Source organism: Stegastes partitus, unplaced genomic scaffold, assembly GCF_000690725.1.
Source record: "Stegastes partitus isolate 25-593 unplaced genomic scaffold, Stegastes_partitus-1.0.2 Scaffold717, whole genome shotgun sequence".
NCBI classification, from domain to species: Eukaryota; Metazoa; Chordata; class Actinopteri; family Pomacentridae; genus Stegastes; species Stegastes partitus.
Window position 1 is genome coordinate 20,173 of NW_007578448.1, and position 11,965 is coordinate 32,137.

The following is an 11,965-nucleotide window of genomic DNA, read 5'->3' on the forward strand; positions in this document are numbered from 1 at the left end:
AGAATTCTGACTTTTTTTTCCCAGAAATTGAAAAAAAAAAATCTCCTGGAATTTTCATTTATTTTATTTTTTTTAATGTTCTGGAAAAAAAGTCAGAATTCGGACTTTAATATAGAATTCAGAATTTTTCTCAGAATTTTATTATTTTTTTCTTCAGTGGCCCTAATCCTCTTCCGTACAAAAGCAACGTCATGATGTTCATTATATTTTTATTCATTATTACTTTTGTTAATTTCAACTTATTTCATTGACTGCTGTTTCTTTCCTTCTTCAATGGGAGGCTATGAATACATCTGAGGACGACTGTATGCAATATACAGACACTCAAACAGCTAGCTAATGCCAAAATACTTCAGTGGCAATTAATGCAACACAAACAGAAGCTCAGCCTGAACCCACTTAAAGCCTCCGACTGTCACTTAAAGCTGCAGGTAAAGATAAATCTCAGTGATCCATTCAGGAGGCGATACGTTCTACACATCTGGAGTTTTCTCCACCGATTAGGATGTGGCGCTTGGAATTCGCTCGTTGGTAAAGTCAAACTTATTTAAGCAGAACATTTAAAAGCAAGACTTGAAGCAAAGTGCCGCACGACCAAAATAAAATGCAATAAAACACGAGAAGACAAACTAAAAGTCAATAAGAATCAAAGTGGCACCACAATGAGAGATGAAAAGAGCCGTTTGAGTTGATCCGCACAAGAAATGTTTTCCACAGCCGAGAGAAAATAACAGCTTTGTACCAAATGAACAATTTTATTACTGTTTCAGATATAACACGCTCTTCATTCACAAAACAATCGTGCACAGAAGAGTTTATCGGACACTCGCGCCCGACGTCCTCAGAGAGCTGCTCCGCAAATCGGGAACTTTCTTGTTGTTCCACGATTTAAAAGCCGCGGTCGGAGTTACGACACAAATTCAAGTTTCATTCCTTCTGGATGAAATCAGCGCTCCTGACAGGGCATGAGAGGAAAATGTTGCTGTACACTTTTGCGAAGGGCCAACGGCAGGACAAACAGGTTTTTTTCATTTTCATTTCTCCTCCTTTAATCACTTTCAGAGTTTATTTCGTACCATGTGTTCTCCTGCACACGAGCACGACCTCCGAATTCGGACCGTTCGATAAATCTTACGTGACACCGGCTCGTTATTCTGTCTTTTATACATCGACTCTGTTTTTTTCTGAACCTGCTGCCAAACCACCGATGCCGGTCGTGTAAATAAACGCAGCACCAGAGTGGAGAGAATAATCCTATAAAAATCCTCCACAACTTGACAGACACTGGCAGAAGAAAACGCAGAAGCTCAGCGCCTATGGATGCTCCTGTTCCTGGTGTAGTCACTGCTGCCTGCGGCTGCACGCATTCTTTGTGTGGAAAACTATCACTTTCTGAGCTCAAAATTAAAGGAACATTGGCCTTAAGGATGCTGGAATGAATCCACGTTATAATTCATCTCACTGTTCAATTGATTCATGATGTGTTCTTTTTTTTTTCGCTGAACACGACGTCCTGCCAAAGTCTTGCATTATGCAATCCATCAATGAGCTGGAGTAAATTAGTTGTAAACCGTCTCCCACGCAGACTCATGAGGTCAGAAATAAACAGAAAATAGAACCAAGCATCAGGCAGAGGAGTGACATCAGACTAGTCGTCGCCAGATTTGCTTTTCTTCTTCTTTTTCTTCTTCTTTCCTGAACTTTCCTCTGCGTCGCCGTACGAAGCGTCCATCGGTTCACATTTCACAGTCACCTCTTCCTCCACCTTCACCTCCACGCCGGGCTCCTCCTCCTCCTCCTCCTGTCGCTCCCTGTCCTTCTTTTTCTTCTTCTTCTTCCTCTTCTCCTCCTGGACGGCTTGTTCCTGAATTTCAGCCGCAGGTTCCTCTTTCACTTTCACCGCTTCCTCCTCCAGCTTCATCCGCTTGTCTTTCTTTTTCTTCTTCTTCTTTTTCCTCCCTTCCTCCTCCTCCTCCTCTTCCTCCTGACCTGCTTCTTCTACGGATCTTTTCAGCGTTGAGGACGAGGGCCCGAAGGCAGCTCCGTCCGCCTCGTCCTCTGCGGTCAGCGTCGGGGTTTTGCTGCCAAACGGGTGGAATCGCTGCTTGAGCCCTGGCGGGATGGAGGGAGCCGGAGCGGCGGGGATGACCTGAGGGATTTGGTTTCTGCTGCTGTCCCCGAAGCTCTCGCACACGTTCAGCAGGCCGGCAAACGTGGGACCGAACACCATGCAGTCCGACGAGCGCTTATCGCTGGTGAGCAGGTGGAGCTCCGCGGTGCCCTGGTTGGACGCCAGCACGCTGTAGATCTGCTGCCCACTCGCCGTCTTCGCTCCACCCGCGGCGGCGGGAACCTTCAGGGTCTGGAGGCCTGAGAGAGGCACCTTGATGCCACTGAAACTGGAGGGAAGGAGGACAAGCGAGGTTAGGCAGCGCTGGGAAAGTCAACTACAGAAGTTTACAGCCGTTGAGTTCCAGTACGTTCATGTGCAGCTCCACCTGCTGGCTTCATGCTGAGGCTCTGATCTCTGATGCTGTCAGATAAAGTGCTGCATTATTTAAAATCATACACCATCAGTTCAAAGACACTTTTCCTCACTTTAAATTGATAATTTAAATTTATTAGCAAAAACACACACGGCTGCTCACTTAACCCTGCAACGCCAAGAGTATCACATTTGATTCAAGAGTTTTTGAGACCTCATCCATCCATCATCTATACACCTTAGTCCTCACTAGGGTCATGGGGGGCTGGAGTCTATCCCAGCTGACTCAGGGTGAAGGCAGGTTCACCTGGACAGGTAACCAGTCTATCACAGGGCTACACTTAGAGACAGACAACCAAGCACACTCACATTCACACCTACAGACAATTTAGAATCACCAATTAACCTCAACATGTTTTTGGACTGTGGGAGGAAGCCGGAGAACCCGGAGAGAACCCACGCTGCACGGGGAGAACATGGAGACTCCATGCAGAAAGATCCCGGGTGTCCTCACCGGGACGCGAACCAGCGACCGGCGAGGCAACGATGCTCACCACCGATTTATGTACAGAGAAACTCTAAATTCAGTCACATAAGTAAAGTGAGCTGTATTTTTTAAATAAATAAAACTACTTTGCTCCTTTCTTGCATCCTAACCACCGCTCCACCTTGCAGCCCACCTCTACATCATCACTGTGATATTTTTTTCCCCTTTAGAACCTGATGTATGCCCCTACAGCTCACCTAGTTGAAGGCGACCCATAAACAGGGGCTGTAGTTCCCTGACGCAGTGGTCTTGGGTTCGACTTTACAATATATAACATTTAACATGCACCAAAAATGCAAGATGTAGCAAAAATAACACAAATTAAAACTCATATGTTGAAAGTTAATATTAAAAATAATCATAATTATTGTAAGAAGGTTCAATAAACACACTTTTGAAGAAAAAATAATCATTTTCTGTGCGTGCTTCAGCCTTTACAGGGTTAAAACTCTTTCTGCTACTACAGTCGAACCTAACTTGGGTCTGATCAGATGCTTTTAATGGTTAATATCATCTAACGTTAGCCGGCTTTACATGGATAAATGCTATCGCACATGTAGCAGACAGTCAGGACTAGAGAGTAGATCAGTGGGGGTTGACCCGCCTTCCATCCATGAACATATTAATTCCAGCTCTGTTTCACTATCGTCCACCCACTTAGTATAAGTATTCTTATACTGTACTTGTACTTATCACTTTGTATAAGTAGCATAAGTGCCAATAACCCTTATTTATTGTAAATACCAGCGTTTATTCCTGTAATGTTGGACTCTTCATAACTCGCACTAAAGCTTTGGTTCAGTTCTTTTGACACACATCTGTAGCTCTATTTTCCTTCATTTAATCAGTCTGTCTTGTTTAAATATAATTTTTTCAGTATTTCAAGAGCAAAGAAAAACCTGAGTCACATTCCTTGTTTGTTTACACATTCTTGACCAATAAATCTGACTTATGTCACTGACTTGATGACTCTTCTGGTGCTGCTATTCTAACCTGTCTGGTTTGACTTCATTTATTTCATATATTTATTATACTATTCAGGTTCAGAGGTGATCTGGAAGCAGCAAACCACCTCCATCACCTTTATTTACTTACTCAAAGACTTACAGTTTGAAAGTATTTGCAGCATGCAGTGGTTCAACAAGTCTGTTCTCACAGACGACAGAAAAGGTGAGACTCTAGCGGTCTGCTGTGTTCACACTCTGGTTACAAAGTCTGGAACTGGTGCTGCTGTTGTATTAGTATCTGAAAATGCTTTACACACTTTGAATCTGGAGGAATTTTACTGTGGATTTGTTGAGGACTAAAGGCTGCTTAGTCGACTGACACATATGCAAATTAAGTAATAAATTAAAGTATCTCAAAATGTATTTCTGAACCAGCTCTTGTAAAAGCTCCACCGTGCATGAGAGACAACAGAAGGAGACAAAAAGATGTCTGCTCGTACGCACCACTCCGGGTTAAAGGAGGCAGGAGCCTTAATGAGCCACAGCTCGTTGTTGCTGCTCTTCAGGCTGTCGGTCAGAGTGCTGCTGCACGGCACGTGGCTGAAAGACACAAAGTCGGCGGGACACTGGTACCTGGTGGTCTTCGACACTGTGGAGCCAAACAACACACCTGCATTATTTCAGCAGAAATACAATAACCCTCGAGGAATTAAAAACGACATCTGGGCAGCAATCACTGGATGGACTTTCAGTATCATCTCATTTATATGTGGTTTATGTGTGAAACAACTGCTGTAGTTCCATCAAGTTATGATTTGAAACGGATATTTTAATGACCTACAATGTCATACTGGGATGGGTTTATTATGTGGTGTCTAAGGCAACATCCTAAATTCTAAAATATTATTTGTTTGGTTTCTCTCTTAACTATATGTAGAACGTGGGCTAAATAATCATTAATTCAACCACCATAAATTAGTAACAAACAGCAGACGAGCAATAAAAACACATTTTTTAAAAAACTGTAAATCGCTATAAGCAGATAGATAAGCTATCATTATGCCATAGACATAAATTTCAGTGTTTTTTGTGAGCTACACAGTTAGCAGATTAAGTTTAATTAATGTTATTATTATATGTATTTGGGATATGAACTCTTTCCTCTTACCAACACCTTCATCTCTTCTACTTAAAAAGTCCAGAAGGGGTTCAAATGGCCAAATACACTATTAAATTGAATGCATGGTGAGTACTTCCAAGACACACCTTTACTAATACAGCTTTGTAAATCTCACTGTGTAATCCCTGTGACTAAGAGTAAAAAGACAGTGGGATGGTTTTACATTGCCTACAGCACAGCTTCTCACATTTTATACTCATTTTACTCTGGTGATGCACTCATCAGGTTAAAATCTAAAGATTTCTGGGCTAGATTAATTCCCCCAAAACCCTAAAAACGTGCCTTTAAAACTGGATTACAACCGAATCAATTACAAAATACACAATATACTGTTGAGTCAAGCTACTTAACATGTTACTAAAATGCACAGGTTACACGCGGCTGTTTTCTGTTTTAATGAGTCACATATTAAAAAATAAAGGTGTTAATTCCAAACTAGCTGAAAAACCTCCATTATTACACCAACATCGTGTGAACTCACCGGCTTCTCTCTGCTTTGCCGCTGATCCCGTCGCAGGACTGTCCGCCTCATCTTCGCTCGATGAAGATGAAATGTCTTTTGGCATTTTTGCGTTTTAAAATACCCGCAAACTACAACAAATAAAAGTTTTCTTCCCTAAAAACGCATGGCTGCGGAGGACGCACATGTGTTGACACAAAGTGAACTGCGACCTTAAATTACTTCACTTCCGTGCCACTTTCGGCTGTAGTTCCACGAACGGGCTCCGTGCGTAGGTTTGCGTTCACAGCACCGCGTGAGGAAACTACAACACCCACAATTCCCCTCGCATGGTTACGTAACGTCCCAGCGTCCGTCGGAGAAGCAGTTGACAGCAGAGAAGAGTAGGCCGAAGTGGGTAAACAAAACTAATATATGAAAAAAGAGCGAAAACAACCCCAAAGTTTGAGCTAATTTTACATTTTTAGGATGTTTAACGTTGTTTTAAAGCGCTGTGAGGCCCGTTAAGGCGGAAAGTCGGCAGCGAAGAGAGGGCGTGCACCTGTCAAAGCTAAATAGGTTAACGCAGCTAACCTGTGCTAGCCTGTTAGCCTGCTAGCTGGCGCTTTGAACCCGCTCAGGTTAGCTCGCAAGGCGGCCAGCCAGCCATGTCGTCCCCCTCCTCCTCCTCCAGGCGCCAGTGGTGCTACCTGTGCGACCTGCCAAAGATGCCGTGGACTGTGGTGTGGGACTTCAGCGAGGTGGTCTGCCGGGGCTGCGTGAACTACGAGGGAGCGAATCAGATTGAATTCCTAATAGCGAGCGCCCGACAGCTGAAGCGGACTCACGGCATGCAGGACGGGAACGTCAGGTCGCCCGGTCCCTCACCCAACAAACACGGCACGTCGGCCCGGGGAGAGGCGGCGGCGGACGGGGGCAGGCCGCACAGCGACCGCTTCGACCGGGGAGGAAGAGGAGAAAACACCGGGTCAGCTATTCGTGTGCCGCCTAACGGGCTGCACCGGGACGGCCAGCCGCCTCCAGAGGTGAACCGGCAGAGCCCCAGCGGCAGCCGGAGACCCATGCTGGGCGCCGCCATCCCCCCTAGTCTAGTGACTCAGAGCATTGCAGGGATTCCTCACGGGCTGCTTGCGGGCATGCCGGCGGGTCTGACCGCCAGGACAGCCCCCATGAGCACTCCCATGATCTTCCCCGCGCCGGTGCTGGCCGAGATGAGCCGCAGACAGCTGGGTCTGGGGATGGGCATATCACCCTTTATCACTCCAGAGCTGGAGCGGGAGCTCAGTTCGTCCCAGAACCAGCCCAAGATCCAGACCCAAGCCCACACGGCCGCGGCTGGAAGCAGCACCAGCAAGAGCACAAGTCTGGCTTCTTCGTCCTTCTCCATGGCCGGAGGTGTGAGCCAGACCAGCCCCAAGCCGGCATCATCTCCAGCCAGGCAGCCGCGCCCCCTCACCTCCAGATCTGGAGGGGAGCCCCTGGGATCCACCACCTCAGCAGAGGCTGCCACCACCGCTGCAGCGTTGCCCCACAGCGGTGCCTCTGAGCTGGGATCAGCGTCTGCCAACAGCACCCATTCAACTGGAAACACTCTGTCCTGCACCTTGTGTCACGAGAGACTCGAAGACACACACTTTGTTCAGTGTCCATCAGTGCCGGGCCATAGGTTTGTGTGTTGACATTTCTTTTTGTCTTGTTAATGTAGCATCGTAGCGTAAATAGAATGATGTTTCAGTCAATAAAACTGAGCTGTTAGCCAGATCAATGTAAGGTAACATTAGTTTTACAGACTTAAAAAACAACCACTAATTGTTGTGCGTCTTAACCTCCTCCATCCTAGGTTCTGCTTCCCCTGCACCAGAGTGTACATCCAGAGTCGGCGGGGTGACGGGGAGGTCTACTGCCCCAGCGGAGAGCGCTGTCCATTGGATAACTCTCCCAACAGCCCCCCGTGGGCCTTCATGCAGGGAGAAGTCTCCACCATACTGGGTACCGGTGGAGCGGGAGCAGGAGCAGGAGCTGCATCAGCTGCTGCACCTGGAGCCGGCACAGGGCCGGGAGCTCCAGCCACATCAGGGGCAGGTAGCGGAGGAGGACCAGCAGCTTCAGCAGCAGCAGCAGCTGGAAGCGGACCCGGAGCTGGAAGCGGAGACGTCACTGTCAAGAAAGAGAGGGAGACGTGATGGTGATTTCCACGGAAACGAGGACCCAACACAGCAACAGGCAAGTTCACCGACACCTGACTCATCATAGCGTGAAGTCTGGCAGCGTTTGGTAAACTCAGATATTTTTAGATGAAAGCTTTACGGGTCGCTCCATCTTCAAGTGAGACGTTGTTTTACTGAGTTCCATATGACAACAGCAACAGTTCTGAACCTGGATAATGTTTGTAATTATCTGTGAAATACACAATCACACGTTTCTACTTTTTATTTTATCAGTTATTTTTGGACAGATTTATTAATTCCATGTATTATTGAGGCTTTTTGTTTTAAGCACATCGGAATAACAAATGTAAAAAAACAAGACACAAAACAGCTTTGATTAGTGTATACAGCGAGAAGTCCATGTTTATTTGTCTGCTCTTTGTCGCCGCAGAATCGTATCCCACACCGGAAGGAGATGTCTGCACTGGACTGCTGAGAGGAACAACACAGCGACCCACCAATCAGAAAACCTCCATGACCCAGGTCTTAACTCCACCGACTCACAAACCAGTTTCATCATCAGACTTCAGCAGATATCTGACAAAAGCTACAAAGACTGCCTTCACAAAGCACCATTATTTGTTTGTTTTTATTTTGTTTTTTTAAAGCAATGACTGACTTTGCCAACTTTTAAGTTCTGTAGTTTTGATGTGATGAGAACTTGAGGTTAAATTTCATTAATCACAGCGGTGCATTGTGTGCACTGGGAACCAACCTTCAACAGAACGGTCCTGAGACGGTGGCTAATGAAAGCACAAGTACTGATGTGCTGTCAGATGTTGAGGACCGATCAGCAGCTGAACTGTGGCTACTTCAGCAGAGTTAGTGGTGTTTGTTAAAACGGTGATCAGTGCTACGTTAGGGGCTGGAGCTGCACAAATGTTCATCAAACACAATCAGAATAATTTAAATGTTTTAATCACATGAAAGTCCTTCACAAAACACGAGACTGCAAGAGTGTTCATGTGGTATTAACCCTCTGAATCCCCAAAAAATCCACCGGTGGCTTTAAAAGGTTTGTTTTGTTTTGTAAAATCACAGAAATTGCACCATTTGTTCGAGCCAAAAACTGTAAAAACAGAAAGATCTGTCAGATTTTCAACTTTACGACTGTCGATGAATGAAATGTGTCTCATCTGCTCGTAAACGTAACCAAATCTAAACTTAAAATCGTGACATTTCATTAAAATCCCTTTATTCTACATGCCCGATTTAAAAAATAGTCGACAGCAATCAGCAAACAGGGACGTTTCAGTTGATCTAAGCTGAACTGCAGGCTGTGTTTACACCGAGCAGACAGGAGACGAGATTTAAAACAGATTAAAAAAACACAGTATTGGTGACACCTGTGGGTGGGTGTGTTAAGTCCAGTTTTTTTCATTTTTGTGGAAAATGAATAGTCGAGGAAATGTTATCCTTAACTTTTTTTTTTTGGGTGATTTATGGCATTCTAACTGTGTCATACTGCACAGGAGACATGTTTGAGTTCTCTCTACTTCCAGCCCTGTGGTGCTGCTTTCACAGAGGTGCAGGACTTTGTGTTGCTGTGAAACACGAGCCCACAGTGAGTAAAAAAGAGAAACTGCTGGAAGGGTTAACAGGCCTTTATTGTTTCTAATAATCTTTGTAAAACTCACAGAGAGGAGTAGCCACGGTTCAGTGTTTATTGTCAGTATGTTAAAAAAAGTCAAACACAAATGGTAAATATGTACGAAGACAGAAGCCACAGTTGTTGTTCTTGTTGGCTGTTGGCTCAGACCTTAACTTAATCGTCTCGGCTGAAGTTCTCGACGTTTTCAGGACCAGCGAGCTTGAATTCGACCTTCACTTTGAAATACAGATTTATTGTTTCGTGACTGAATCTGCGCCGCACAGATTTTTTCCTTTTTTTTTAAATAACTTTAAAAATTCTCCTTTAAACCGACCTGAAATGTGGACAGAACGCCAGTAAGTAGACGTTTCTCTGCGCATCTGTTGTTTTATTTTATTTTTTATTTTTTAATGTCAGCTTTAAAATCAAACAGAAGCTGATTCAGAGAACGGAGCGTGTTCGCCGTGGAGTCGATCCGTCAGAGCGTCGACCGGCCACCACAGACTCGAGCGTATTTAAGTGTTGCTTTCATACCAGATCCAGCCCAGCCTACGCTTTTACCCCGAATGTATATGAAAAGATATCTATTGATAGGCCTAGGACTATATTTTATACTAGAATGTTAAATGTTATATACTGTAAAGAACTGTAATAGTATGTACGTGCAATCCTTAGTCATAGTATATGCAACAGTTTGACATATGTAATTAAAAAAAACAACAATATCATTTCTTTAAACCTTTTGTTTTCCTAAAGTAAGAATCCACCTAAAAGCAGAAATGTTTGCTCTGTCTATCTAACATATGTCATCCTACTTTTAAAGATTTTTATTTGCTCGATAGAAAGTTCAGGGATTTAATGTTCCTAAAGCGAACAATCCGACGCTACAGCTTTGTTTTTGGGGGGATTCTCTCTTTATGTACTCATCGGTGCACAAGCACAGACAAACCAAAGGTGATTTTATGCCCAAACTGGATGTAAATGTTTTATGGAAAAGAAAAAAAAAGAAACCGCATTACTTCTTGGCCAGATCTGGAGCGGCCTGTTTCCTCCATCGTGTGCTCTGCTGTTCTTCTGGGATGATTATTGCAGGCCGTGGTGTTCAGCAGATGCCTGAGTAAGGATAATAAGAGAACATCAGGTAGAGAAACGTCTTTGAAGGAGTGGAGTTTAAAGTATAATATGCACTGATACGTCATGCAATCCCTTGTTAAGTGCCTTTTTAAAATGTTTACCATCTGTGTGCGTGTCTGGGAACCTCAGGGGAAGTAGGAGTGCAATGGCTTCTTTATCGTCCCGTCAATGATTAACCTGAATCTGTTACCCCTCCGCCGCCGCCGTCACACGGCTTCTCCTTGCTTTTACCCGAAGCCTTTTTGAAACCTGTTTTCTCCCTCCTCTCTACATCCAGTTTTCATTTATGTCACCCTTTTTTTTTTTTTTTTGTAGATCTGTTGGTTTTATCGCAGCTTCATGTACAAAATAAACACCAGGAAATAAATGGGATGGAAACTCGTACTTGTTCTGATGTTTTATTTCGGGAGGTTTAACCACCCAGATGATCTTCTCTCTCTCTCTCTCTCTCATCCGGCTGATTCTCTAAACACAGACCAGAGATTGATTTTATGAGCTCGTCATTATATCTGACTGTGTTTAACGTTTCTCTACCAAAACTACATTCCTGCCTTTTAAAACAACCCGTCACCGTGTACACAGACTTGTTTTTAAACTCCTGCTTCTCTGTGCAGCTGAAGAGCAGAAAACATTTCACCGGCTTCTTTTTGGCGACGATCTCTCTACGGACAGCGACGGCGACGAGCCTCCGTCACCATCTCTGATCATTTGATGAGCACAGAAACCTCTAAATGAACCTCACATTAACTAAACAAGCTTTCGATCCCACTTCTTATCACTTTGGAGCTTCAGTGCTTCCTGAAACCTCTTCTGTGGGACGCCCGAAAATAGCTTTAAACTGGGAAAACCCTGTTTAATGTTTAATTTCTTAACTGCATGTAAATGCTTCATACGTGTAGTGTCCAGGAAAGCGTGCTCCCTGCTCTATCAGCCAGGTTTGGTTTTATTTTTAATATATTTGCATGAAGCAGATTTAGTTTCCTGCGTTCTGGGGATTTTTTAATGCACCAGTTTGGCTTTTATCGGCGTCAGCTTATGGTGGAAATCTTTCTGTTTATGTCCATCCATCCGTTATCTATACACCGCTGGACAGGTCACCAGTCTATCACAGGGCTACACTTAGAGACAGACAACCAAGCACACTCACATTCACACCTACGGACAATTTACAATCACCAATTAACCTCAACATGTTTTTGGACTGTGTGGGAGGAAGCCGGAGAACCCGGAGAGAACCCACGCTGCACGGGGAGAACATGGAGACTCCACGCAGAAAGATCCTGGGTGTCCTCACCGGGACGTGAACCGGTGACCTTCTAGCTGCGAGGCGACAGTGCTAACCACCGATTTATGTACAGAGAAACAAATAAAACTACTTTGCTCCTTTCTTGCATCCTTTAGTGAAATGAATGCT

At 44.6% G+C, this 11,965-nt stretch overlaps 2 protein-coding genes across 2 annotated transcripts; one reads left to right on the forward strand and one right to left on the reverse strand.

The window, feature by feature from the left end:
- Window positions 1–735: 735 nt before the first annotated feature.
- On the reverse strand, window positions 736–5,821 carry polr1g (RNA polymerase I subunit G). The gene is made up of 3 exons (XM_008291094.1): window positions 5,641–5,821; window positions 4,484–4,628; window positions 736–2,399 (listed from the first exon to the last, which is right to left on the reverse strand). The coding sequence occupies exons 1-3, from the start codon at window positions 5,723–5,725 to the stop codon at window positions 1,649–1,651; spliced, it is 981 nt and encodes a 326-aa protein (XP_008289316.1). The 5' UTR covers window positions 5,726–5,821; the 3' UTR covers window positions 736–1,648.
- Window positions 5,822–5,941: 120 nt separating this feature from the next.
- Window positions 5,942–9,028, forward strand: irf2bp1 (interferon regulatory factor 2 binding protein 1). The gene is made up of 3 exons (XM_008291095.1): window positions 5,942–7,285; window positions 7,460–7,842; window positions 8,218–9,028. Exons 1-2 carry the CDS (start codon window positions 6,267–6,269, stop codon window positions 7,800–7,802), a joined length of 1,362 nt encoding a protein of 453 aa, XP_008289317.1. The 5' UTR covers window positions 5,942–6,266; the 3' UTR covers window positions 7,803–7,842; window positions 8,218–9,028.
- Window positions 9,029–11,965: the final 2,937 nt, after the last annotated feature.

Coding starts and splice junctions, on each gene's coding strand:
- irf2bp1 (XM_008291095.1), top strand. CDS start 6,267: ATGTCGTCCCCCTCCTCCTCCTCCAGGCGCCAGTGGTGCTACCTGTGC. Junction 7,286..7,459: donor CCATCAGTGCCGGGCCATAG/GTTTGTGTGTTG, acceptor CCTCCATCCTAG/GTTCTGCTTCCCCTGCACCA.
- polr1g (XM_008291094.1), bottom strand. CDS start 5,725: ATGCCAAAAGACATTTCATCTTCATCGAGCGAAGATGAGGCGGACAGT. Junction 4,629..5,640: donor GGCAAAGCAGAGAGAAGCCG/GTGAGTTCACAC, acceptor TTGGCTCCACAG/TGTCGAAGACCACCAGGTAC. Junction 2,400..4,483: donor GCCTCCTTTAACCCGGAGTG/GTGCGTACGAGC, acceptor CCTTCCCTCCAG/TTTCAGTGGCATCAAGGTGC.